Genomic DNA, 23,621 nt, shown 5'->3' with positions numbered 1-23,621 from the left:
TAGAATAATATCTTGCAAATCATATCTGATAAATTAATTCTAAATAAATGCTTTAGTGAAGACATTAGAGCAATTCGAACTGGCTTTAATTAATTCTTTGTGAAAGTGGCATAATTTCTTGGCATGTCATCTGCTTCATGACTAATCATGTTTGAAACATGGTTTACTATTGTTATAGACAATTGACAATTGTAAGTCGTCTTCAGACCCGAGAACTGTACAAACTTTGATAGACTTCAATTCGAGGTATGATATATTGGTCCAGTTCTGAAAGCAAGATGCTATGCGGTAGTGCTTATACATTACACGACACCCTATACTTCACCTCTTTAGCGTCCCCGTCTCTAGTAATTAAGCTAACCCCACGGCGTCACGCTAAGGGGCCAACTGGCTACTGGCAAGTGCATAATCTGGCTTCCGCTGATCTAGATATTTGGTAGATGAGCTTTGGGCGTTGAACTTAGTCGGTCTGTGGCATTGCATTTAAGCGAATCGACTACATACAGATACTATACGCTTAGAAAGTTCTATATTTGACTAGCATCTGCTACCATAGTGTACCACGTGATTGCTAATTGCTACAAGAAGTTTTAAAACATAGTCTGCATCAGGGGCAGCCAAGTACGGCCTATCAAGGTCTCTACACTGTTGGTAAATGCTTTGTAGGTTAATGAACCGCTGACACAAGTGGATGGCCAGCGAACCGAAGTATTATGACTTGCCATCAAATCTACCTATATCATAACCTTCAATGTGACTGAAAACAGGGGGCCGACATTCCTACGTATAGTAACGCTCCATAGTCCTGTAGAGAGACAGAACTCTAACATAGGAAAACAGCCCAGAAAATTATACAACAGGTCAAGGGTCGAAAGACTCGGGGGAGGGAAGAAAACTGACGGAAATCCATGATGCATCCTTGCTCGGTTCTAATGTACACCACGACAAACCGCTACCGGGGACGATGAGCCAGCTCAGGGACTATGCAGACCGAAAGTTAACATAAGGAAAAGGAACAAAAGAAACACGTGATGCTCATGCAAATGCTCATGGTTCGAGCCGACTGGCCCGAGTAAATTTAAATGCAATCTGCGTGCAGGCGCCCCATTCACAATACTCTCAGAGTCTTAATGCGTCCAGGATTTTCTTGGCCATTTCCCGGTACTGCCACATACCCCCTGCAACCTTCTTGAATTGGATACCATGCAGCGAGAACAGCGGCACCTTGACGATCAGAATTTCAAACCTTAGGACCAAGTTCTCGCCCGTATCACTCTGCACCCGGGTCGTAGTCTCCCCCATGACACGTTCGCCCACCACCACGTTGTCACGGTGGTCCCGAGAGCCATCATCTTCGTCAGGGCCTTCAGAGTCTGTCACGAAACTTTGATCCGGTGGAGCCCGGGTCCGACGCTGGCCCCGAGGCGTGTAGTGTCGCGATTCGTCTCGGTCATCGTGGTTCAAAAAGCCCCCAAAGCTGATGCGACGACGATGGCCCGAAACTTGTCCCTGACGGTCTGGGCTTGGGGGTCCGACATCTACTACTTTATCCAAGTCGATGCTCGGCGCGTGGCGACAGCTAAAGCCGCCCTTGATCTCAACGTACTCCACAGAGAGCTGTTTCAATACCCGGATGATATCAGCCCGGATGACTGGCAGGGGTTTGCTGCTGGTTGTTGAAACACTGAAAAGTCCCTTGAGGTACACCGGCTTAGAGAGATCCTCTCCTTCGTTGGCACTTTCAAGTGCCGTGCCGGCGCCCGATATATCTGCATCGGTCTCCTCAGGAACGTTGGCCTCGCGCGTTGCCTCCCGTCTAGCTCTCCGAGCCTGGATACTCTCACGACGAGCGTGACCCAGAGACATGGTCCGGGCTGTATGTGTGCGGGTCAACTTGGCCTCTTTTCCGGGCGCGGTTTCTTTCTGCATGTTCGCGAAGTCGGAACCGCTAGTGGGAGGTGGCTGGACCGCCGTATCCGCTTCATGTCTACGAGAGCGGCGAGCTCGGTAGTCTGCCGAGTTCACACTTGCAGATCTCTCCAAGAACTTGTTGGACCGCGAGGCCGGCTCGGCGGATCCTGGAGCCTTGAGAAGATCCTGGTGCTGTGGTTGACTACCCCCCGTGTGAACGGCCGTCGGCGACGGGTCCGCACGTCGGGTTCTCTTGACGCTAAACCCTCTGGAAAGAGGTGAAGCTGAATCGGCGGGAGGTTGGACATTCAAGGACGGCGTATGTGGGCTCCCAAGTCTGCCGCGTTCCGGGTCGCGGCTGCGCTCCTTTGTCCTTCTCGTACTGAAGCGCCGTAGGATACCCGCTGCAGTGCTCTCCTTCTTCACCGGAGTCTCCGGTTGCGACGCAGGAGGCGCAGGAGAATGCCCGGCTTGCGGGGCCAGATGGAGGTTCTTAATACCATCATTGAGATCATCGTCGCCATGTGTCCTTGCCCTAGGACGAGACCTCCTGCCGGTATCTTTCTCTCCGGGAACGTGGTATTGATTGGTGTGAGCGGCCTCTGGCGCAGGAAGATCTGGCATCTGGAGCATCGAGTCCCCGCTAGCATGTGGAACACCAAGCGCGCCAGGGTTAACTTCAACCCGCTCTCTGTCAAGTTTCTCCTTTACGAGGTAGTAAACCGACAGAAGGGGACTATAAGCGTTGACCGGATCGTTGCCTAGTTGAACAGCCTCTGCGGAGGGCGCAGACAGTGTGTCTCTGCTGGCCGAGTTTCGTCGCTTGTAAAAGTCGAACACACCACGCTTCTTCTCGGTATGACTGGGAGGAGGCTGATCACGAGCCATAGCCTTTACAGCATGCTGATACTCCTCCGACTCAATGATTTTGGTAAGTTGTGATGCAATGTAATCCGCGGATCCAAAATCAAAACCGGTCATTTTCTCAATGACCTCCGGGTCCAAGGGAAGCTGTATCGGTTCACGGTATGGAAGATAGTTGTCGGGTGGCCCATTGAAACCCTTGTTCATCCATGGGTGATTCATTATCTCTGCCAAACTGGCACGCTGCTTGGGATCGGTTACCAACATGCGCGAAATTATATGGCGACATTCTACAACTCAAGCATTAGCATTGCGTAGGTGAAGAGGGCGAGGGGTAAGCTCACCAGTTGTGAGGCCGGGCGGGTACTCGAAAACACCCTGCTTGATCTTGGCATGAAGTTTGGGCATGCTCTGATCGTCGAAAGGTACTTTGCCACAGACCAGGACATAGAGCACAATCCCGAAACTCCATACATCCACCTCCGGACCGGTATATTGTCTAGCCTGTAGCAATTCCGGAGCTGCGAAGTAGAGACTGCCACAGAATGTCTTGAGAAGGCTCCGTGGGGAGAAAAGATTGCTCAGGCCAAAGTCGATGATCTTGATGTCTCCAGTCTTGCTGATCAGGATGTTCTCGATCTTCAGGTCACGATGCACGATGCTATTGCGGTGGCAATAATCCAATGCGCTGGCGATCTGACGGGCGAACTTCCGAGCCTGCTTCTCTTTCAACTTGCCATGGGAGATGATGTAGTCCAACATCTGACCCCCATTGACGAGTTCGAACAACATGTACCAATGGTAGTTGGTTCGCACCACATCTCGCATACCACAGATGTACGGATGATTGACGAGGCTAACAATGGCCGCTTCGCGGGCGGTTCGGATCTCTTTGGAGCGATCAGCTCTTTCGGCTTCGCGCGAGCTGCGGTGTTCCTCCGTCGATTGCCGGGGGACGATCTTAACGGCCACCTGCATGAAATTAGTAAATAAATGGCAAGAACCCTAAGGACACCGATATATTACTTACCTGCTCTCCAGTGTCCATGTTCTTTCCGACTTTGACCTTGCCCATACTGCCTGCTCCCAGTGTTTTGCCCAAAGCCCATTGGCCTGAGGGGGTTGTGATCATCGTGCGACGCTTTGTTTGTACGGAGTTGGTCGGGTGCAGATGGGCGCCGGTAGCAGCCTGCGAATGTCCCGCAACGCCCTCCGCCATGATGGGCCCCGCGGTAGCCATGTCGATGCTATCCCGTTGATGACCGTGGGCCGACAGATTCCGGTGCTGTTTGTGTGAGGGTGGCTGTTCTGAACGGTAGGAGGTGGAGGGGCGCTCCTGTGAACGCTCCCTTGAGGAGTCCCGACGGAACGGAGCGGGTTGGGCACCCCTGGAGGCTTCAAAATCGCGACGGGCTATGTTGTCAAAGACGGCTTGGTTCGACGGAGGGCGACGATCATAGGACTGAGACTTGGAGTAGGAATGGGAGTAGCGATTCTGCGAGTGGTGATGATGATGATGGTGATGCTGCGGAGAGGGCTGGGAGGCAGTCGCGGGACGGACCGCGACACTTCGGGTTCGGTGAGGAAGATCGGATGAAGGAGGACGATGGGAAGAGGAGCGAGAGGAGATGGACTGGCTTCGGACGACGGAGGGTGACGCAGTGGGAGGAGCAGCAGTGGACATCACGATGGGCACGAAATTGACGAGTTCCGAGCCAACCACGATTCAGCGCGCTTCATCCACCCTAAGATCACTTGCTGATCGAGGGGAGGTTTTCGCGTGAGGGCGGATGCAGCCCAAAGGGAGGCCAGAGGCACCGGTCGGGGAGCAAGTGGGAGCGAGTGGGGGAGATGGCGTTGGCTGACGGAGCAACTTTGAGGGAAGCGACAGCCTGCGTGGGTACGTCCAGTCTCCAGCGAAACGGCTTGGTACACTCCTCCCCCATGTATTTTCGGAAGGTCTAGAAATTAGGGGGGGGGAAGAGGTGGGTGAGGGGAATAGTAGTAGAAGGACGGGCACCACTACTAGCGGAGAGGGGGGGGGGAAACAGGAGAAAGGAGTGAATAGATACCACCCACAATAGAGTAAGAAAAAGAGTGAAAGGGGGGGGGAAAGGAAAATAAGGGAAAGGAGAAATGGACGAAGGGGAGTTTGCGAAATGCAGAGAGAAAGAGGAATTGACGCTGGGATTATTGCGGCTGGCAGCTGCGGAGAAAGCCAGAAACCAGACCAGACCAGGACCGGACAAGCCAGCCAGGAATCAGCCAGGAATAGCAGTCCCGGAGACACACTAGAGAAGAGGGGATATCCCGAATGTCTCTGATCTCCGCCGCACTCTGCTAAGGCCAAGAATGTGTGGTACCTTGGGTGGGAAATGAAGGGTCTTGCTTGGCTGCTGTCTTTAAAATGCAGGACGTGCCTCTTGGGAGTGAATGAGATAAGTTTAAAAAGAGAGAAGGAAAACAAGAGAGAGAGAGAGAGAGAGAAGAAGGGAGGGTGAGGAAATGATGCCCATGCGACCTCTCGTATTTGCTTGCTGCTGCATGGATTCTGGCGGAATCACCAGGGCGATTGCATCGAGTTACGCAGGGGAAAGGAAACTGCAATTTCCATCCACTCATCTTCATCTGAGAATAGTTACCGTTGTCTTACTTCTTGTTCCTCTTCTTACTATTTTAGCATTTTCTATATCAACGGGGATTCCATTCCTGTCTGCTTCTTACTCCCTCTTCCCTTTTTTTTCCTTTCCCCCCTCCCGGTAGAAATTAGACAGCTGCATGCACGTTTCCAAACCGAGGTTACTATATTGAATCACATAGTGGTTGCCTCCCAGGCAATAGTCTAGTAGTTCCCCTCCTCAATCTCACTCACCCCTACAGGTTGGATCAAGGACCCTGCCAACTGCTTCTGCTCCGACCGCCGGTGGAACGAGACCAATGGATACGTCGGACTTTCGGTGTTTTGGGCACGGATGGGCATGATCAGCTGGCCGAGAGACTCATCATCATCATTCTGGGTCCTGACCATTTCCTGCTGGACGGTCCAAATTAAGTTGGTCGGATGAGCCCAGATTATCTGCCAAGCACGTTCGGTCGCAGAAGTGGACATCAGATGCTCGTTCTGTTTCCGGATGCTCATGTTGGATCTGTCATCCGCCCCCGTGGCCATCATTCATGATCTCGCGGTTAATCTGAGAACAGCCAGTCTAGTAGTACGGAGTATATATTGTTGGGGCCTCTTACTATGAATTGTCCAGCTGAACAAAAGACCAACAAACGTAGCCCAAAACTCCCATCTTTCCCAAAACTATCGACACATCCCATGATTCACAGCAATAATGAATCGAGTTTGATCTATAAACAAGAAATCCGGCCAGGTTCTAGTACTTTGAGCTACTGCAGTTACTGTTTTCAGCCACACAGAAACGTGGCGGTGCACACGCCAATCCCATGTCCGCCTTGTCACATGTCTTCCGCCCGCGGCCTCTAACCATGCATCGTTCATCATCATCATCATCATCATCATTTGTTTCGTTCCCTCTTCCTCACAATCCACCAAACTTAGTTCTCTTTCACTGATTCACCTGGTGGGTAATTTCTATACTAGTAGTGGTAAGTCCACTTCATCCGCGTAGGATCTACACTACAGACACTGATGGTATGTCGACGTCGGAAACAGCCATGCTGCACCCTTGAGCTGCACCTCCATCATGGCCAGTAAAAGGAGCCGCGCCGCCTTTGAGGCAGACCTGCAGGCGCGCCAGTCTCCTTACGCATTATACGGAACTCCGTTACCCCCACTAGACGATAGCGTGCGAGACGACGGATCATATGCGCCCATCTGGAAGCAGGAGGTGACCGATGACCGGGGAAGGAAACGCCTACATGGTGCCTTCACCGGTGGGTTCAGTGCCGGGTGAGCTCACGATTCATGAATAGCGTTGGACAGCACACTAAAGGCGGCCCATCTTCAGGTACTTCAACACCGTCGGGTCGAAGGAAGGATGGACTCCAGCAACCTTTGTGTCTTCGCGCCAGAACCGCGCCAAGGATGTTCGACAGCAACGACCAGAAGATTTCATGGATGAGGAGGATGTTCGGGAAGCAGAAGAGGCCAAGAGACTGCAAACTGCCGATGAGTACTCCGGCTTTGGTTCTACAGATGCCGAATTGGCGCGCCGCGGAGGGTTGATGGACCTTCTGAAAACGAGCGGAGAAACTATGGGGGTGAAACTTCTGAAGAGGATGGGGTGGCGAGAAGGCCAGGGGATTGGGCCCAAGGTGCGACGTAGAGCTGACCTCGGGGACGGTATGTTGCAACGTGACGGAGGAGCTGAACAAACATACCTCTTCGCGCCCGAAAACCCGCCAATGGTTGCCTTCATCCATAAGACCGATCATAAGGGCCTTGGATATGAAGGAGAGGCCCGTCTAGACGCTCAGCAAACCAAAGCAAACGAGTCCGACGACGAGGATAATGATGCGTTCTTCGGAAAGCGGCTAATGGCTCCGGGGAAGCCGAAGCAGCCCAAAGCGAAAGGACCTCGACGCGGGGCGTTTGGTGTCGGCGTGTTGAATGATACTGGCTCGGATGACGAGGATCCCTATTCCTTAGGCCCACAGATATCTTACAACCGAGTCATTGGAGGGGACAAAAAGAAGAAGAAGAAAGCAAAGCCTGCTGAGGATGCGAGAACCCTCCCCAGTTCGTCAAACCCGCTTCTCAGCAACAAACCCGTATACATACCGAAGAGGGTCATTGCCGCCAACGGTGCCGCCGGTTTTCGAAAGTGTTCTGATGGTCGTTTACCTTTGGAAGGATTCTTGCTTGCGGAGGGAATTTCAAGCCTCTCAATATCCTCGCAAGAGAAGAAGTATGCGCCACCAGAAATCCCCAAGGATTGGAAATCCCGCAAAGCACCGACACAGGAAAGGGATGTCTCAAACTACGTTTCTACGGCTGAGGCAGCTAAAGCTTCGTCAATGGATCCTACCGCAAGAGCCGCTCTCTTGGGAGAAGCACAACTTCCCGGAAAGTCCATATTCGATTGGATGACTCCCGAGGCTCGGGAAAGAATCGTGAAGCTTACAGGGAAGACCGATCTGCCGCCGGCGCTTGGTGAAAAAGCCCCTAAAGGTTACGAGGTCTCAGAAGCGGAGAAGCGCAAGGATTTATGGGATCTCGTACCTAAATTGGACAAGCAGGTAGCCGTCCAGGCACTCACACGAGCAGCCAGTGGTTGGATGCCGTATTCGGAAGACCTAAGCAAACGGGACCGCTATCGAACATTCCTACAAGTACGAGCTGGACTCCGAGACAGTCTCCCGGACCGGGTTGCCGGATCAACTACAGATGAATGGGCTGCGGAACTACACGAATTTGCGCGAGCGGCGGAGGTCTTCAAGCCGATGTCTGGGCTCATGGCATCGCGATTCACCTCTGCCAGTTCCGGACCCAAAGAGTCGTCCGACAAGTCTGACGGATCTCCTTCGGCGGAGCCGTTGCTTAGCAAGCCCGCAGCAAAACCAGAGGACCCTGCAGTGGAGGCAGCGAAGATTGGCATGTTTGGCCCAATGACTCGTAGTAGCATCTCTTTCTACCCGACGCGTCTCTTGTGCAAACGATTCAATGTTCGGCCCCCCGAGCATGTCCAAATGGATCCTGGTGCGCCATCGGGACGCGCTGAAGCCTCAGCCCCCGGGAGCCGGTTCCAATCGGCAGGTTACCAGACCGCTTCCGGGCCGAAAGAGTTAGTTTCGCGGGATGTTATGAACCAGCTCATGCTTGAGGCTGGCGGTGGATCTCTGGCAGCTTCAGACGCGGCCTCGCCGACGTCATCAGGGCCAGCGGGGAGTCGGGCACCAGTGGTGGTCGAGCCAGAGCGCAACGAAGCTCTAGAAGCCGAGCGGCCGGGCGAGGCGGTGTTCAAGGCGATCTTCGGCAGCGATGATGAAGACGAGGATGAGGAAATGAGCTGATTGATATATTGGAGGATCCAAACTTGTACCGATAGATAGACACCCTGTCTTCGTATTCCCTGCAGGCAAAACCAATATTGACTTTGAAACGTAATGATCGTCTGGGGATGTTTGCAAAGTCCCACTTCTTCCACGTACCCGACCGCTTAAACTTTTCTTTGGTCGATTAAAAAAAAGAAAAAGGAGATCCACCTGACAGTGGATGCATAAGAAAAAAGAAAAATAAATATGCAGTATCTTTCAATCAGAGTAGAATAATTGTTTATTTCTTTTTTCCTGTCTCTTCTCTTTTCTATTCAATCTTTGCCAGTGGAGAGAGACTTGAACTGTGACATCCGATACAGTGAAGCCGGAAGAGAAAGCCGCCTTTGCAACTTCCCCCCAACTCGCCATCTCTCCCTCTCTAACTCTCCAACTCGCAAAAGAACGGTCTGGACAAGACCTGCATAGGGTGACACCGCAGGAAACGTTGCGGAGCGAGTGATCGGTTGGCAATATCTACTCTAGGCTCCGCACTTAAAGTTCTCTTACTTTGCTTTACACGAAGAAGGGGACGGCGAACCTCCAGTCAACCTTGGGCTAATCCCCTCACGTCGGTGCGCCGTCATCGTCATATCCTCTCCTCTTCTTCCCCCGCTGGTTGGTTCCTTTTATTTACCTCAACCTGGTCGATCAGCAGTGCTCGTCTATTGCTTTTCTCTCCTCAATCGTTGTCACCGTATTTCCTTCTCTTCCATACACACTCTCTCCCTCTCTGTGCCTCTCTCTCGCTCTGCATTGTGGCTGGTCAGGCCATTGCGCTGCAACTCTCCGCATCGCCCGCCACCCATTCACCACTGGGTTTCCACCGCTTCGGGTCATACGACCGATTACGATAACTGGATGGGAGGATTCTCGATCCATGATAGGAACGGCTCATTAGACTAAGCCTGTCTAATAAGCTCTCTCCCACCGGCATCGTGAACCACTTCTTCCACCCCTCCACGCCTTCCCCCTCCTCATTTGGTCATCTCCAACTGCGTCCCTGCAGTGACTCTCACTGACCACTGAACCCCCGTCGGTTCTGGCGACCGGTTATCTTTGGCTGATGGAGCTTGAGCTTGTTTCTTCAACATGGTGAGTCTTTCAACTACCCCTCTGTTTCCTTGAAGTCTCTATGTCCACACCCTATACATTCCCCCGATGCGGAGTCGCATGCCATCCCGTCCTGCTACCCGTTATCTCAAAGGTCCATGCCCTGCAACCGCCCCTCTTCTCTCTCTTCCATCTAGTTCATGTACATGGAATTATGGGTTTCCAAAATTCTCACTGTATATGAAAATCCATAGGGTTGTTGCTTTTCCTTATCGCGCGACTATAGCCGTCCTTCCTACGCGGCACAGGTAGTCACCGAAGAGCGCCGTTCCGAAGACATTCATCCCCAAGCCGCCGCAACAAGCAATGCGCTCACCTCCGGCAACTCATCTGCCAGGGCGCGCGGGTCCCGAATCAGGGCAGAGCACTTCCCGCTGAACCAGCATTACAATGCGCCTATCCGTCGTCACGTCTGGTATAGCAAACGGCGCCTATGGACCCGCACACAATTAGACCAGGAGCGCACCGAGTTCTTCGAAACTAGGGTCACGGGTCGTTCGGAGATCTGGGCGGCTTTGTCTGCGGCCATCTCTTTGATGCGCGCCGGTGATCTCGCAACAGCGCAAAGTTTCATTGATGCAGCCGGCATCACCGTCCCCACCGGCGATCTCTGCCAAGGCTGCTACGACGAGCAGGGTGTACTCTACCGGCTACCACAGTGCATTGTGAGCGACCCAGAGAATATCGTGCGATCCGACCAGGAGCCGGATGACTTCGATACGGACGACGGCAAGCTATCTTCAGACGAAGCCTCAGGGGATGAGTTAATAGCCGATGACATAGAACGTCGTCGCGACGAAAAGGGCAAGACTAGCGAGCGTGATCTAATCCGCATCCGTGCGCGATTGAGCGATAGAGGCGGTCCCGATATCATCCTGTCAGTGGTGAAGACGATGAACGTCGGCTCGATAGCCCGCAAAGTGCAACAAGAGGCAGGGGTACGTCAGCTTGCGCTATGCTTTATCCACCCTCCTTTGAAACAAAATTTGGACATGCAGTCTAACAGAAGCCGTGGTTGTATAGATTCCGCGCACTCACCGTGTGAGACTTGTCTACCTAGGCAGAATGCTCAAAGAACATGTGCCCCTAGTCGACCAAGGGTGGAATCCCGCCCACGTTATTAGCGCCCTCGTTGTCCCGCGACAATCGGTGTCATGACAGTTTCGTGGCTGCGATAGCTCACATGCACTCTAACAGCCTGCGTGCATGAACTACCTGCAGAGACGATCCACCCAATACACCCTTTGATATACGGTCTGATATTGCAGGAATAAACAACACAACACCGCACACTACAACACACCATACCTCATCCGACTGATTAACATTCCAAATAATGATGATAATATCTCGATACCCCCCTACTTACTTATTTCACGACTGCATTGCCATCGAATTGGCACACCTACTTTTTCTCCCCGCGCAAGCCTAATCTACTCTTCCCCATACCCAGGTGCCAAGGCATCACCTCAACTAAGTCGATTTTCACGTTCATGTCCCATTTGTCTGGTTCCGCACAATACCCCAATTATTGATTGATTGATTGATTGATTGATTGTTTCTTCTTCATGATGGAATGTTCTTTCTTGTCTAGTACTTATTACCTTAATTAACAATTACATAGCTATTTAACACTCACAACTATTATCTTAATACTGAATACTAAACTAAATACTCTGTGATAGTAGTAGTAGTATGATATATCCTCCCGTCTATCATCCTTCCTCCAGGTACTTGATTCGTAGCTTACAGTAGTCGGTAATCTAAACCATTATCTCTGCTAAAATCTACTGTCCATCTTAGTGTATACTACTCCGTCAGTAGATAACCTCATCCGTCAGCTTAGTTGGTGGGCATCGGTTTGGTGATTATATATATTAATGTGCTGTACTCTCTTACCCACTAAACACGGATTGCCGACGAGTCTTAAACATAGTATATCAACTTACAGACGGAATCAGCACTGTAGTTTAAGATATATCATTATTGAAGAAAAAGATGAAAAATGAAAGGAAAATGAACTTTAGGAAAACGTACTACTAGAAAGGGGTGTAAAAAGAAAAAAGAAATTGCTGTGCATCATCCGTGAATCGAACACGGGCCTCATCGATGGCAACGATGAATTCTACCACTAGACCAATGATGCTTGGGCGGCGGACCACTGCGTTATCTGATTCGCTGCTTATTTTATTTTTCTTTATTGTGCTCTATTAGGGACAGGATAACATGTTGAATTTTCCATTAATGACTAGTTAGCACATACGTGCAAAAGTATACTTAACAGAATGTGTTTTATGTCCATGACAAGCATATACCATGCTGAAATAAACAATCAGTAGAATGCTGACAATAACATCTAATCATAAAATCCCGCGACATGTAGATCATGCTTATCCCTTCCAGAAGCCTAGAACAATTTCCCGTTCTCGGCTTCCCTTCCCTTGGGCGTTTGTCCGGATCGTCTCTTGAATACACGGCAGACCACCCTTGCGCCCTGTACCACGCCTCTGACCAGGCTAGTGGGGTTGTAGTGCTTGACTCGGAACATGTAGTACAAGGCGACCGTACCCAGGATGTTGAACCCCACGTATGCCCATCCGATTCCAAAGTTCCGCCAGCGCTGGCTGTAGTCTTCAGATTCGTCAGCATGTGTGGAAGGTAAAGCGGAGTTTGGGATACATAGACCTACAGATTTCACTTGTTGCTAGGTATTGATCGGCATTCTGCATCTGACAGTATTGGCATCCTTGCGTCGCTGTTGGGTTAGACAGTCGCCCCGCAGCAGTTTGCAAGTACTGAGCCATGTACTGGCCGCAGGTTTGACCAGAGGGAGGATTGAACACGCTCATCTCCTCGCTGGAACATTGAATTGTCCGTCCGTGTAACCCCGTTGCCGTGATACCCGCAATCAGGTAGGTCAGCGGTGAGACCCGGTACATGAAGATCCAAAATCCTGGTAGTGCTTGGGGTGGCTGCATAACACCATTGAATGTCAAAGCCATGATGAACATGAGCGTGGCGATGGAACCTCCTGTTTCGGCGTCGGGCAGCGCGGAAATTACCAAAGCGGCAAACGTTGAGGTGAACATGTAGAATTGTACGACGAAGAGTAACATGAGCCCTTGTCGGTGAGACGCCTGATTGGCTCCGTAGATTGGATAGTAGTAGCACGCATAGGCAATGACTCCGGCGAGAATTTGGTAGGGTATCTCAACCAGAACGTTGGCGACAAGGAATGCTGCCCATGAATACGCTTTGGAGGGTCTCTCTCGCACCTCGTAAAGTGATCGCTGAACCACAAACTTTGGCATTATCCTGAAACCCTGTTAGCTTGTTGTCGAAGGAAGTAGGGCGATGTACCTACTGCTGCACCAGAGTTGAGAAAATCGAAGTGAGCATGAAGGCGCTGAACAGGACATCTTGAAACCCTTGCATGTTGTTATCGGGCTTGAAAAATGTGAATCCGATGAACAAGGAGGCAGCGGTAGCCAGAATAAGCTTGGCCCATACGTAGGAAGGTTCACGCCAATACTGTTGGAAGACACGATGGGTTACGTGCCACAGCTGGTTGGGGAAAGGCATGGCGTATTCTCCTTTCTGTGCATCATCATTGCCAGTTTCGGGAGCAGAGGCTCTCTCTTGGTGAATTCGATCAATTTCTTTCTGAATATCAGTAGCCTGTTGGCTGTCGTTCCAAACAGCTGGCCAATCCTTGGTAGCTCTTCCAGAGGCGCCGGCACCTATAATCTCCAGCATATATTCGGCGGGCTTTTCCGGTCAGCATAAGACCCCACACGATCATTTAGAGTACTTACATTTTCTGACGGCCCACATGGCCTTGCACCATTTGACTCGAAATATGTCAGTAAGGTCTGTGATTGCTCTCCTATGTCTCCAAAGTAGACCGTCCGCCCCCCTTTTGCTAGGAAGAGAAGGCGATCAAACTGCTGAAACAAAAGCGCACTGGGTTGGTGAATCGTCGAGAGCACTGCTTGGCCATGGTTTGCGAGCTTCCTGAGGAAAGCACAAATAGCCCAAGAGCTTTGTGAATCCAACCCACTAGTTGGCTCATCAAGGAAGATAAGTAACGCAGGCTTAGCGGCAAGCTCCACACCGATTGTCAGTAACTTCCTCTGCTCAACATTTAGACCTTCACCAGGTGTTCCGACAATAGCACTAGCAAAATCCTGCATATTAAGCATTTCAATAACCTCCTCAACGTGCTTGTACTTTTCTTTCTTGGAAACCGACTTAGGTTGGCGTAGAAGTGCGCTGAACCGCAGAGCTTCTCTCACAGTTGTTGTAGAAAGATGCAGATCCTGCTGCTGTACATACCCCGTCTTCCTTTGGAAGCTGCTGTCAAGCGGCTTTCCATCTACCAGCATGTCGCCTGTCACAACGCCTATTGAAACACGTTTTGCTAGAACATCAAGCAAGGTGGTTTTTCCAGCACCTGAGACTCCCATAAGGGCCGTGAGTGTTCCAGGCTTGACCCATCCGGAGACATTGTCCAGAAGACGCCGTTGGCCTCCCTTGACTGGTATATCGTAGCAAACGTTCCGCCACGTGAATATACTATGCTGTTTGGGGAGAGCAGACGCATCCTTCTCTGATTCGGCAGATCTGTGGGCCACGGCAACACTACTGGTTCCGGCATCTCCCTGGGGCTTTTTGTCGAGGCCGCGCATGTGAGGAGGGACATGGCCTCGTCGGAATACGAGGAACTCAGCTTTAGACGAAGTTGCAGAGTTGAGCTCCGTCGCAACCAAGTATATCACCGTGAAAAAGATCCAGAACCCTATGAGGATCCCAAGGTTTCTCCATACATGTGCATACGTATAGCTATACTGGGTTTCGATGTAAGCATCTCCAGAGACAGTCCTTTCACCAGCGACACTGCCACGAATGGAGCAGATAAAAGAGTCACCACTCAGAGTCGGATATGATGGTATGAACTGTGAGCATGTGAACCGTCGGCCGTGGAATTCGTTGGCAACTAGAGCTTCAAAGGTATAAAAGACGGGGTTGATCCATCGAATCCAACTGAACCATGGAATAGAGGACATTTGAGGTGTAGGAATTACAAAGCCGGTGTAGATGACGATGGCCAATACAATGACACCAGCCATAGCCATTGCTTGTGCAAGTGTCTTCGTCGAGGCTGCAAGGGTCCGGAAGATGCCAGACATCGCAAGCGTGCTCAGAAAAGTGAATAGGAAGAATATGAAGAATTGTGATGGTTCGTAGCGCTATTTTCACGGTCAATTGAGGTACACATGGAGTACCTGGGTTATTGCATTTACTTACCAAGCCAGCTAGAAAATAAAAGATGATGTTGAACACCACAGCAGAGACGAATTTGACGGGTATATCGGACACAATGCCACCAAAGGCTTCAGCAAAAGGATGGACAAAAGCGTATGATGCTTGTTTTTCAATGATTGGCCGTTGGTCATAAAGTGAGTTTATCTCTGTTATGCTTATGAGAGCGTTCATCCTGAGAAACGCAGTCAGCACATCCCATTCTCCCATTTATGCTTGCAACATGCCCACTCTTTAGAGGACAACTTACAACACAGCGAAAAAAAGAGCAGCTCCTTTGCTTTGAAAGCCCACGGTGGCATTTGGCGTCCTGTACGTCTTAGTGCACGTTCGAACTGCAGTAGATAAGATACCTACCCAAAATACATTGAGCCAATGATGAGGGACATTGCGATTCTGCCAATGACGTTCGTCAATGTAGAAGGTTTATCATTCCATATCCTAGAAAAATCAGCATTTGTCATAGAGATATACAATGATTAGCAGCAATTACCTTTGATATGCCCTAATGGTACAAAGCTTAACCTGCATGGGGATCGAAATTATATAGGGACTCTTTGGCCAAACATGTCGCGCTTGTTTCAGGCGCTTCATTTCACCAAACTGTTGCTCATGCTTTCCACCTAATGGAAACTCCTTCATATGCTGTTCGATTTCCTGTTGAAGCCTGGCATACTGAGGGCTGTTCTTCCAGTACTTTTCAAAGTCATCTGGTGTTCGGGGAACCTTGTTCTCCATTCCTTCACGTGCTTGACGCTCTTGGGGGTTGGTGACTGATGTCAGGAAATCACCAGTGGTCTGACGCGGCGGACAAAGCCACCCCATGTCCTCGAAGTATTCTTTTGCCTCGTCGCATGGCCCGAAGTATATTTCACGGCCCTCATACAGAACGATTGCCTTGTCAAAGACATCGTAGATTGCTTGAGATGCTTGATAAATAGCGACTGCATGGCAGGTACCGGCTAAGTTGGATGAAACTCGTAAAGCCTTGACAAATTCCAGCGCACTTGCAGAGTCAAGCCCTCTAGTACTATTATCCCACGCTCCAACTGGTGCTCCGGAGACTGGATCATGTCAATTCAACTGCTAGCTATACACTTGAAGTGGTATGATAACTCACGCGCCATTTCAGCAATACTGCAGACAAGTTAGGGCGATATGATAAGGCAAATCTAGGATCAAACATACCTGACTCGCTTTCTTTCACCTCCTGATACACCCCTGATATAGTCGTCGCCAACTGGAGGCAGGATTAGGAACATTCAATGGCTGAAATTTGACATCAGAGACGCACCCTTCGTGTTATACGTATGTGACAGGCCAAAGATAGTCAGCGCAACCTGGGTAACGTATTTAGCATATTGCTGTCGAGTGACGCCTTGCAATCGGGTCTCGGGCGCTCTCGCAGCGGCGGCAAATTCCAACGTTTGACCAACAGTGAGATGCGGGAAATGCTTATCCACCTCCTGATTGTATAGCACCTCGCCCTTGAACTCTTTGTGCATCTTCTCCATGGAGATACCATTGAACTGGATTTCAGAGCTCTTGCGCAGCTTCAGACCATGAAGTTCCCCACACAAGGACTTCAAGAAAGTCGAACAGCCACTCCCGGGGCGTCCGAGAACGATCAGGAGCTCACCACTTCTGAGGAGACCATCAAAGTCACGCAGGATATGCTTCTCTGGAGTGCGCTGAACACAAGGCAGGTACTCCTGTGGTCTGAAAGGGGCTAGAAGAATCGAAGACACGTTGTTCTGGTATTGCAGGGCGGAACCCGAGCCCGAGACGTTGAGATGTTGAAAGACGACACCGGTCGAAGGAGGTCGAGGGATTCCCTCCCTATCCAACATCTTCAGCACCATGCGAACCCATTTATAGTGATCAAACTGGTCATTTGTGGGATCAAGAACTGGATCGCCCATTTCCAGTCCTTCGAGAGTGTCCTTTCGTTCAACCGGTCCATCGACGGTTGAGTCGAGAGTGCTCTGGCGCCTTGGGAAGTTGGAAGCCAAGCGGGTCAACTCAGCCTTTTGCTCAGGGTCCATGTTCTCCATGAAAGAGCTTTCATTGCGCGTCAACCTCGGCGGTCTTTGAGAATTGCTCGGCCCAGAGGCCAATTCCTCTTGTTTGGAGGAGCTGGACTGCGAGCTCTCGTCGGGCTTCTCAAGCTGAGCCATCTTTGAAGACGAGATTGACGACAAGCTAGAGCGGGAAACAAGGGTAGAGCTCACCCTAGAAGATGAAAGAAAATAGAAGCGGGTGAAGAAGAATTGGCCCAAAGAGCACCAGAGGGGTGATGAAGAATTTCAGGAAATCCAGGTTAGCGAATAGCCTGTCAGGACTTCGGGTAACGCGTGCCTTCCTACCATGGCCGATTTCCCTCGATTGGAGACGGATCTTCGCTTTGCCGACATCATTCACTGACAAAGAGTTTGGGGGACGCAAATAAGATTCAGGACGCTTGATGTTGTCATTTGTGCACGTTGCAAGTGATGATGTCACCCGCAACCTTCCGTGTAACGACGGGAGACCCGAGGAGCCAGTGGTTTCCAATAATGCTACGAGACGGAGCACTTGATTCGATCGGTGGAACAAACAAGAGCAATGGACAAACTGCAAGAGCTGCTAATTGGAAGTTGAGAGTTGTGGTTCCGTCCCTGGAGGGGCTGGGATATCGACCATCCGGATGCGGAATGCGTGGTTTTTCTTAGTTCTCCGCGCATTGGGTTTGCATCGGGCACTCTCGTTGTACCAGGAGTTCATGCACAGTAACTGTACGTTGAATAATAAGCCGAGAGGCTCAAATCCTAAATATCGGGCAGCACATTCTAAGATGCAGGCTTCTAGACTACTGCAGGTCTGGGGTTGATAATACTTTAATGATCACCCACTGAAAGGCTAGAAGCTACTGGGATAGGCGAGCACCGAATAATCAGCATTGTATTACCAACTGAATACATAAACGTACTTGTGGTCGGGTCTTAGTTTCAACAGGTTCTTTCGGACCGGCCTACTTATCCAGAACACCGCCTAAAGGTGCCCGACCATCGTTCTGGTGCCTCCACTATGCTGCGTAGCTTCATCGGCCTATCTAAGCTATCAACCTTAGTAAAGCTACAACCAATCCAAGCTACCAAGATCTACGAGAGGCGCCTAACCACAGAGCTGGCTCAAGCCGTAGTTAATGTCCGTAAGGGCTGGACAGGCTTTGAGTTACCCAGCAAGTCCGGCGCCTTTTGGAAATGGTTTTGGCGCTATCAAGGACCGCCTGAGGGGAGGGACGAGCCCAGACCCAGTCCAGCCCACTTATTACTGACGCGTTTGCAACCATGATGGTATGCACTTCGCAGCAGCAAGACGTTCCGAAGCTGCGGTCCCAGATAGAAATGATTGATTGGCCGGGCTGCATCTATCTAGTGACAGAAGTCTCGTCAGTGTCTATCTCGCTAGACAATAGCCATGGGTGGATGACCTGTGAAGCTTCAGATACCACCAGAAACGCAGTAGTAGTAAATGACTCACCAAGTTTGTGTTTTTGTTGTCGCGGCTGTTGTTGTTGTTGTTGTTGTTGTTGTTGTTGTTGTTGTTGTTGTTGTTGTTGATGGTGATGAGGATGGCTGTGGCTGTTGTGGTGGTGTGACGATGATGCTGTTGTTGATGCTAGTGGTGGTGGTGGTTCTGTAGCAAGTCGTACTATGACTTGCCGACTAGACCAAACCCCTCAGATGAGTGATGATTAGGCTGTGCATGCTAACAGCTTGTTGAAGTGTCAAGTTGAGGTGTCGGATTGAAGGAGAAGAGGAGATGAGAAAGGGAAGGGAGAGAAGAAGATGAGAGAAAGATGGGCTTTCCTCTCAGGATTGATAAACGGAAAGTGCGAACATCGTTATGATACAGAGATAGGCAGGAACGCTCGTCAACCCAGCAAGAGCCATATATTCTGCAGTTAAAATACCTTCTTACAAGGACCCTATCCATCACATCCCTCCCTACTTTGGTCATAGATATACATCACTCTAAAGCCATCGTGATCTGTAGATAGTAACTAAAATGCTAACCCGATCAACATTAGTCCATCGCCTTCCCCACACCAGCCCCACCGCAACCGGCATCCAAAAACAACCAACCAACCAAATCACACTGCAAATCAAACAATGCAAACAGAAAATATCTCCAAAAAAGAAAAAAAAAAAGTCACGAATAGCTTCATCAATCCCAAGGACTTCCCCAAACCACCATTGTCCAGAGACCACCAAGGAATCTTACGCTCTGGAAAGCGCAGGCACATCAATCGTCTCGCTCCCGCGAACATCACAAGCCCAAGGGCTCATCCCCCCCAGCTACCGCACTCGAACAATCTATTCCTGAACTGGAACCACCACCAACAAGCACAACCATGTCCGACGTGACCAAGACTCCCTTCGTACGGGATCTCGCCTCGAGCGGTACATACCTCACCCATCCGTCCAATTCGTACGTCCAGAAAACCAAATCTAACGAAGTAAAACTACAGAGAAGAAAATCCGCGACAAAGCCACCGACTCTCTCTCACTCTTCCTCCGCTCCAAAACCGACCTCTCCCTCATCGACCTCCTCAAACTATGGAAGGGTCTATTCTTCTGTACGCTACATCTCTTCCCCAAATATCACACCGCCACAAACACCAACTAATCATGTATTTAACCAGGCTTCTACCACTCCGACCGTCCCCTAACGCAACAAGCACTCGCCCGCACTCTCAGCTACAGCCTGGTCCCGACGCTCCCCCGAAGCACGCTGCATCGCTTCCTCCGCGCCTTCTGGATAACCATTGGACGGGACTTCCACTCACTCGACCGTCTCCGTCTAGACAAGTACCTATTCCTGATCCGTTGCTACGTGGGCGTTGCATTTGAGGTGTTCCTCAAGCCCCAGCAATCCTCCACCTCCAGCACCACATCCACAAACGGCGGCAAGCGCAAAAGAGAAGAAGAGCCTACATCATCAAAGCGGAATAAGAAGAACAACAAGAACAAGAAACAAACCCAACAAGAAGAATCCACATCATCAGCAACCACCGCAGAAGAAAAAGACTGGTCCGCCCTCGAATCCTACATCACCATCATCGAAGAAGGACCCTTGTGCCCTCTGAACTTTGACCCGGATCAACCGCCCATGAACGAGAAGGAAGATTACGTGCCCATGCCGCATGGACCGGACGGATTGCGGTACCATGTGATGGATATCTGGATTGATGAGTTGGAGAAAGTATTGGAGTTCGAGGAGGGAGAGGAAGAGGGGCAACCGAAGAAGAAGGTCAAGGGCGGAGTGCCGATGGAGCTTTTGTTGAGGCCGATTGAGAAGTTGAAGGCGGAGAGTGGGTATAAGCCTGTGCGGACTCGGGCTGCGGAGACGCTGGATGATGAGCGGTTGGTTGAGTGGGGGGTTAAGGAGAGGAAGGTGGTGGAGGAGAGTAGTGATGAGGAGTGGGATGGGTTTGATTGAGCTGTTGATATTTGTCTGTATAAATTCTAATGGCTCTTGCATTTTTCTGTTTGATCAAAAGTGTATAGATTGTGAATTGGATGGCAGCGTGCGCATGCTGTGTTTATTGGCTGGCCTGATTTGAGTCGGCTAGCTCTACTACATCATGTGAATGAAACAATGTATATTTATATAGTGACTCTATGCGCCATCTTGGTGCACTGCTGTCTAGTATACAGAAAGCACAATCCAATTGAAACGACAGTAAAGCAAGCCAAAACAGAAAGTCTTGCGCCAGGGTATCATCAGAGTGCGAAGACCAGAATGAAGAATATAGAACGACGACATCTAAAGTACCACCCGCTACTTTTTCGCTTGTATCATCCCCCAACGTCTAAGGTTTCGGTCCTTCGGCTTCGTATAGGTGACCCGACCTCGAGAGGACAGTGCCCAAGCCCTTGTGGATTTCCACTTGGAAAGCTTCAAAAGGTATGCTCTCTCCGTCAACGCTGATGTAGCCCTCCTTTTCGTGGGGAACAAGCCGATAGGCAAGAGCCTTGCGGATTTTGACGTCAGGCATATCGAAGAAATCGCCTTCGGGAATGGCGGTCATCATTTTGAGCGTGGTCAGGCGACTGAGAGTCCCATCGATGGTGACGATATCCATCAGGCCATCGTTAGGCAGAGAAGCAGGGAAGAAGTTCGTATCCTTGGACACGATGGCCATCTTGCCCGCATAGAAATTGCCAAGATTCTCGGCTGGAATAACCTCCCAGTCCTTGGGCAGCTCGTCCAACACGGTGCCGTACACGAGCTCGGGAAGCCCGTCCGGCTGTTCTGTAGTACCCTTGTCCGGACGACTGGGCGGCTGGCTCTGCGCGTAAGCACTGTAGTGATCTTTAATCGCTTGTTTATCATCCATTACGACCTTGACTGCCAGATCGCACGGATACACTGCGCGGCGCATGATACGCTTGAGAAATCCGTAGGTGAAACGGTGAGCACCCATCCATCGAATATCATCTGTACCGAGGTCGGATTCCGCGATGATACCGAAGGACTGTGACAGGAAGGACAGCGTGCGAGTCTTTCCCTGCGTGATGGAAACCAGATCCATAGGGGTTCGGACACCCTTTACAATGGCCAAAGCCGCCACTGAGACACTGCCCGTTCCGCAAAGATTCCACGCCATTGCGTTTCCGGACCCGCAAGGCACCATTGCCACGGCCACTTTAGCTAAAGCTTCACCGGCATTAGGTTTCTTCGCCAGACCGTTAAAAACCTCGTAAGGCAAACCATCTCCGGAGCAGCAAATGATCGCATCATACGCATTGACATCCAGTTGCTCCACAATTTCAACGGCGTGGCCTCCATGCGTTGTTTCCTGCACGTCCACCTGGCAGCGGGCTGCAGCAAAGACAGGAGCTGCATACGAGGAGTACAATTTGACCGCGTGGCCTTGACCGCCGAACGGGTTGACCAGAACCTTGAGTCTCTTGTACTGTTTGGCGGTACCATACGCAACGGATAAGAGTTTGTTCGTCCAGGATTCTACCGCCGCCTTTTCTTCGGGCGCGAACGGGTATCGCAGGGCGGACACAGAGACATCCTCTTTAGAGGCCGGCTCCGCATAGGTGATAGTAAGGCCCTCGGGCGACAGGTCGGCGTCCAAGACATTGTAAAGCGCAATGGAGTGAGTGGGTTTGGCTGTTTTGCTGGCGATGCCGCAACACCCACGCTCGGATTTGCGCATGGAACGCTCATCTGCGCGAATGCCAGTACCTCGTTAACACGGGAATTCGGTGAATAATCTCGAGAAGGGCAATTGCGCAATGAGACTTACCGACAATCAAAAGAGAGTCGCCCCCTAGGGTGAGAGAGACCGAGTTGGAGACTATCAGCGTCGCATCATGTTCAAGCAGCTGATCCCGAGTTTCCGGATGATCCGCGTTGTTAAACGACGGGCGAGGAGGCCCGTTGGAGGTGGTCATAGTGCCCAGCGCAGGGCACAGCGTGGAGGTGAAGAGCCGACCGTATTTAGAAATGAGAAAAGATAGATGCGTAGAAGTGAATGTGGTCAGTAAGAATACTAACCATAAGAATAAGAGAAAGACGAAGGAAATGAAAGAGTTTGAGACGAAGAGAAGGAAGGTGTTGGGGGAATGAAACGGGCAAGTCTCAGGATGGAGCGGAGAGAGACCGGAGACTCGGAGAACCACTGAACCATCCATTCATCATTCAATAATCGAATATCGGCAGTCCAACTTTTATGGCGGGCTCCACTTTTTTCCACTCCACTTGTCTGCCCTGTAAATTGATAGGCTTTCAGATAAGACTTGTACCCTCATCATGCCATGACAGGAACACCTTTCTTTTTGAGTCCGGGCCCTACATGATGCATGCCTGGATCTGGTGGGTTTCCGGTCATTCCTGGGGAACTTGCCACTGCATGCACTGCCGAGATCGCCGCAACCATCCATCCTTATCTGGGAATGCGCGCAGCCCTTCCGCGCCCATATTTACACTGTTGGCTGGTCTGATTCGATGATCAAGACGCAATGAAATGATTTCTCGAAGGACCTTCGCTCCCCTGATGCATTCTTTCGAACAAAGCCGATGTTGCTCGGAATAATGCCCTCCGTGTCGTCGGAATCGGGCAGTTGCAGCCATACTCCGAGGCAACACCTGCGGGGTGGCGGGCATGGGATGCATCGTGCTTAATCAACGTGGTACAGATGAGCTTGGGCAAGTCCATGACGGCGTCCAAGAAACATCCTACTGCTGTGACAATAGCTGGCCATGGTGGTACATACATACACACATACATACAATAAAAATGAAATAAAGTCGTTCAAATGGGGCATTCCATTGAGAGATAAAAAGTCTTTTCTCATCCAGAATAAACAGAGTAAAAGGTGCATATAGTCAACAAATTCGTCCATTAAGAA

At 50.6% G+C, this 23,621-nt stretch overlaps 9 protein-coding genes and 1 non-coding gene across 10 annotated transcripts; 4 read left to right on the top strand and 6 right to left on the bottom strand.

Annotated features, from left to right (window-relative positions):
• Window positions 1-158: 158 nt before the first annotated feature.
• Window positions 159-440, top strand: An08g03370 (hypothetical protein; the record flags this gene model as incomplete). Its single annotated transcript, XM_059748949.1, has 3 exons — window positions 159-191; window positions 234-246; window positions 334-440. 3 exons carry the CDS (start codon window positions 159-161, stop codon window positions 438-440), a joined length of 153 nt encoding a protein of 50 aa, XP_059603966.1.
• A 679-nt stretch (window positions 441-1,119) lies between these two features.
• On the bottom strand, window positions 1,120-4,459 carry An08g03360 (uncharacterized protein; the record flags this gene model as incomplete). The annotated part of the gene is made up of 3 exons (XM_001392415.3): window positions 1,120-3,065; window positions 3,120-3,747; window positions 3,806-4,459. 3 exons carry the CDS (start codon window positions 4,457-4,459, stop codon window positions 1,120-1,122), a joined length of 3,228 nt encoding a protein of 1,075 aa, XP_001392452.1.
• A 1,115-nt stretch (window positions 4,460-5,574) lies between these two features.
• On the bottom strand, window positions 5,575-5,914 carry An08g03350 (hypothetical protein; the record flags this gene model as incomplete). Its single annotated transcript, XM_059748948.1, has 2 exons — window positions 5,575-5,577; window positions 5,648-5,914. 2 exons carry the CDS (start codon window positions 5,912-5,914, stop codon window positions 5,575-5,577), a joined length of 270 nt encoding a protein of 89 aa, XP_059603965.1.
• Window positions 5,915-6,485: 571 nt separating this feature from the next.
• Window positions 6,486-8,754, top strand: An08g03340 (uncharacterized protein; the record flags this gene model as incomplete). Its single annotated transcript, XM_059748947.1, has 2 exons — window positions 6,486-6,691; window positions 6,750-8,754. The coding sequence occupies 2 exons, from the start codon at window positions 6,486-6,488 to the stop codon at window positions 8,752-8,754; spliced, it is 2,211 nt and encodes a 736-aa protein (XP_059603964.1).
• A 296-nt stretch (window positions 8,755-9,050) lies between these two features.
• An08g03330 (hypothetical protein) lies at window positions 9,051-9,657 on the bottom strand (the record flags this gene model as incomplete). The annotated part of the gene is made up of 3 exons (XM_059748946.1): window positions 9,051-9,196; window positions 9,317-9,401; window positions 9,472-9,657. 3 exons carry the CDS (start codon window positions 9,655-9,657, stop codon window positions 9,051-9,053), a joined length of 417 nt encoding a protein of 138 aa, XP_059603963.1.
• A 210-nt stretch (window positions 9,658-9,867) lies between these two features.
• An08g03320 (uncharacterized protein) lies at window positions 9,868-11,046 on the top strand (the record flags this gene model as incomplete). The annotated part of the gene is made up of 3 exons (XM_059748945.1): window positions 9,868-9,870; window positions 10,083-10,826; window positions 10,912-11,046. 3 exons carry the CDS (start codon window positions 9,868-9,870, stop codon window positions 11,044-11,046), a joined length of 882 nt encoding a protein of 293 aa, XP_059603962.1.
• A 917-nt stretch (window positions 11,047-11,963) lies between these two features.
• Window positions 11,964-12,034, bottom strand: tRNA-Gly (GCC). Its single transcript has one exon. It is a non-coding gene; the product is annotated as a tRNA-Gly (tRNA).
• A 496-nt stretch (window positions 12,035-12,530) lies between these two features.
• Window positions 12,531-17,387, bottom strand: An08g03300 (uncharacterized protein; the record flags this gene model as incomplete). The annotated part of the gene is made up of 10 exons (XM_001392410.3): window positions 12,531-13,203; window positions 13,253-13,656; window positions 13,704-15,137; window positions 15,196-15,385; window positions 15,461-15,520; window positions 15,568-15,651; window positions 15,704-16,274; window positions 16,331-16,347; window positions 16,399-16,450; window positions 16,505-17,387. The coding sequence occupies 10 exons, from the start codon at window positions 17,385-17,387 to the stop codon at window positions 12,531-12,533; spliced, it is 4,368 nt and encodes a 1,455-aa protein (XP_001392447.3).
• Window positions 17,388-19,606: 2,219 nt separating this feature from the next.
• An08g03290 (uncharacterized protein) lies at window positions 19,607-20,694 on the top strand (the record flags this gene model as incomplete). Its single annotated transcript, XM_059748944.1, has 3 exons — window positions 19,607-19,683; window positions 19,713-19,831; window positions 19,898-20,694. The coding sequence occupies 3 exons, from the start codon at window positions 19,607-19,609 to the stop codon at window positions 20,692-20,694; spliced, it is 993 nt and encodes a 330-aa protein (XP_059603961.1).
• A 373-nt stretch (window positions 20,695-21,067) lies between these two features.
• An08g03280 (uncharacterized protein) lies at window positions 21,068-22,664 on the bottom strand (the record flags this gene model as incomplete). The annotated part of the gene is made up of 2 exons (XM_001392408.3): window positions 21,068-22,437; window positions 22,517-22,664. The coding sequence occupies 2 exons, from the start codon at window positions 22,662-22,664 to the stop codon at window positions 21,068-21,070; spliced, it is 1,518 nt and encodes a 505-aa protein (XP_001392445.1).
• Window positions 22,665-23,621: the final 957 nt, after the last annotated feature.

The sequence above is a fragment of the Aspergillus niger genome (genome assembly GCF_000002855.4).
Source record: "Aspergillus niger supercontig An08".
Lineage (NCBI taxonomy): Eukaryota > Fungi > Ascomycota > Eurotiomycetes > Eurotiales > Aspergillaceae > Aspergillus > Aspergillus niger.
The sequence above is the reverse complement of the archived record's forward strand: the minus strand, read 5'-3'. Positions and strand labels throughout refer to the sequence as shown.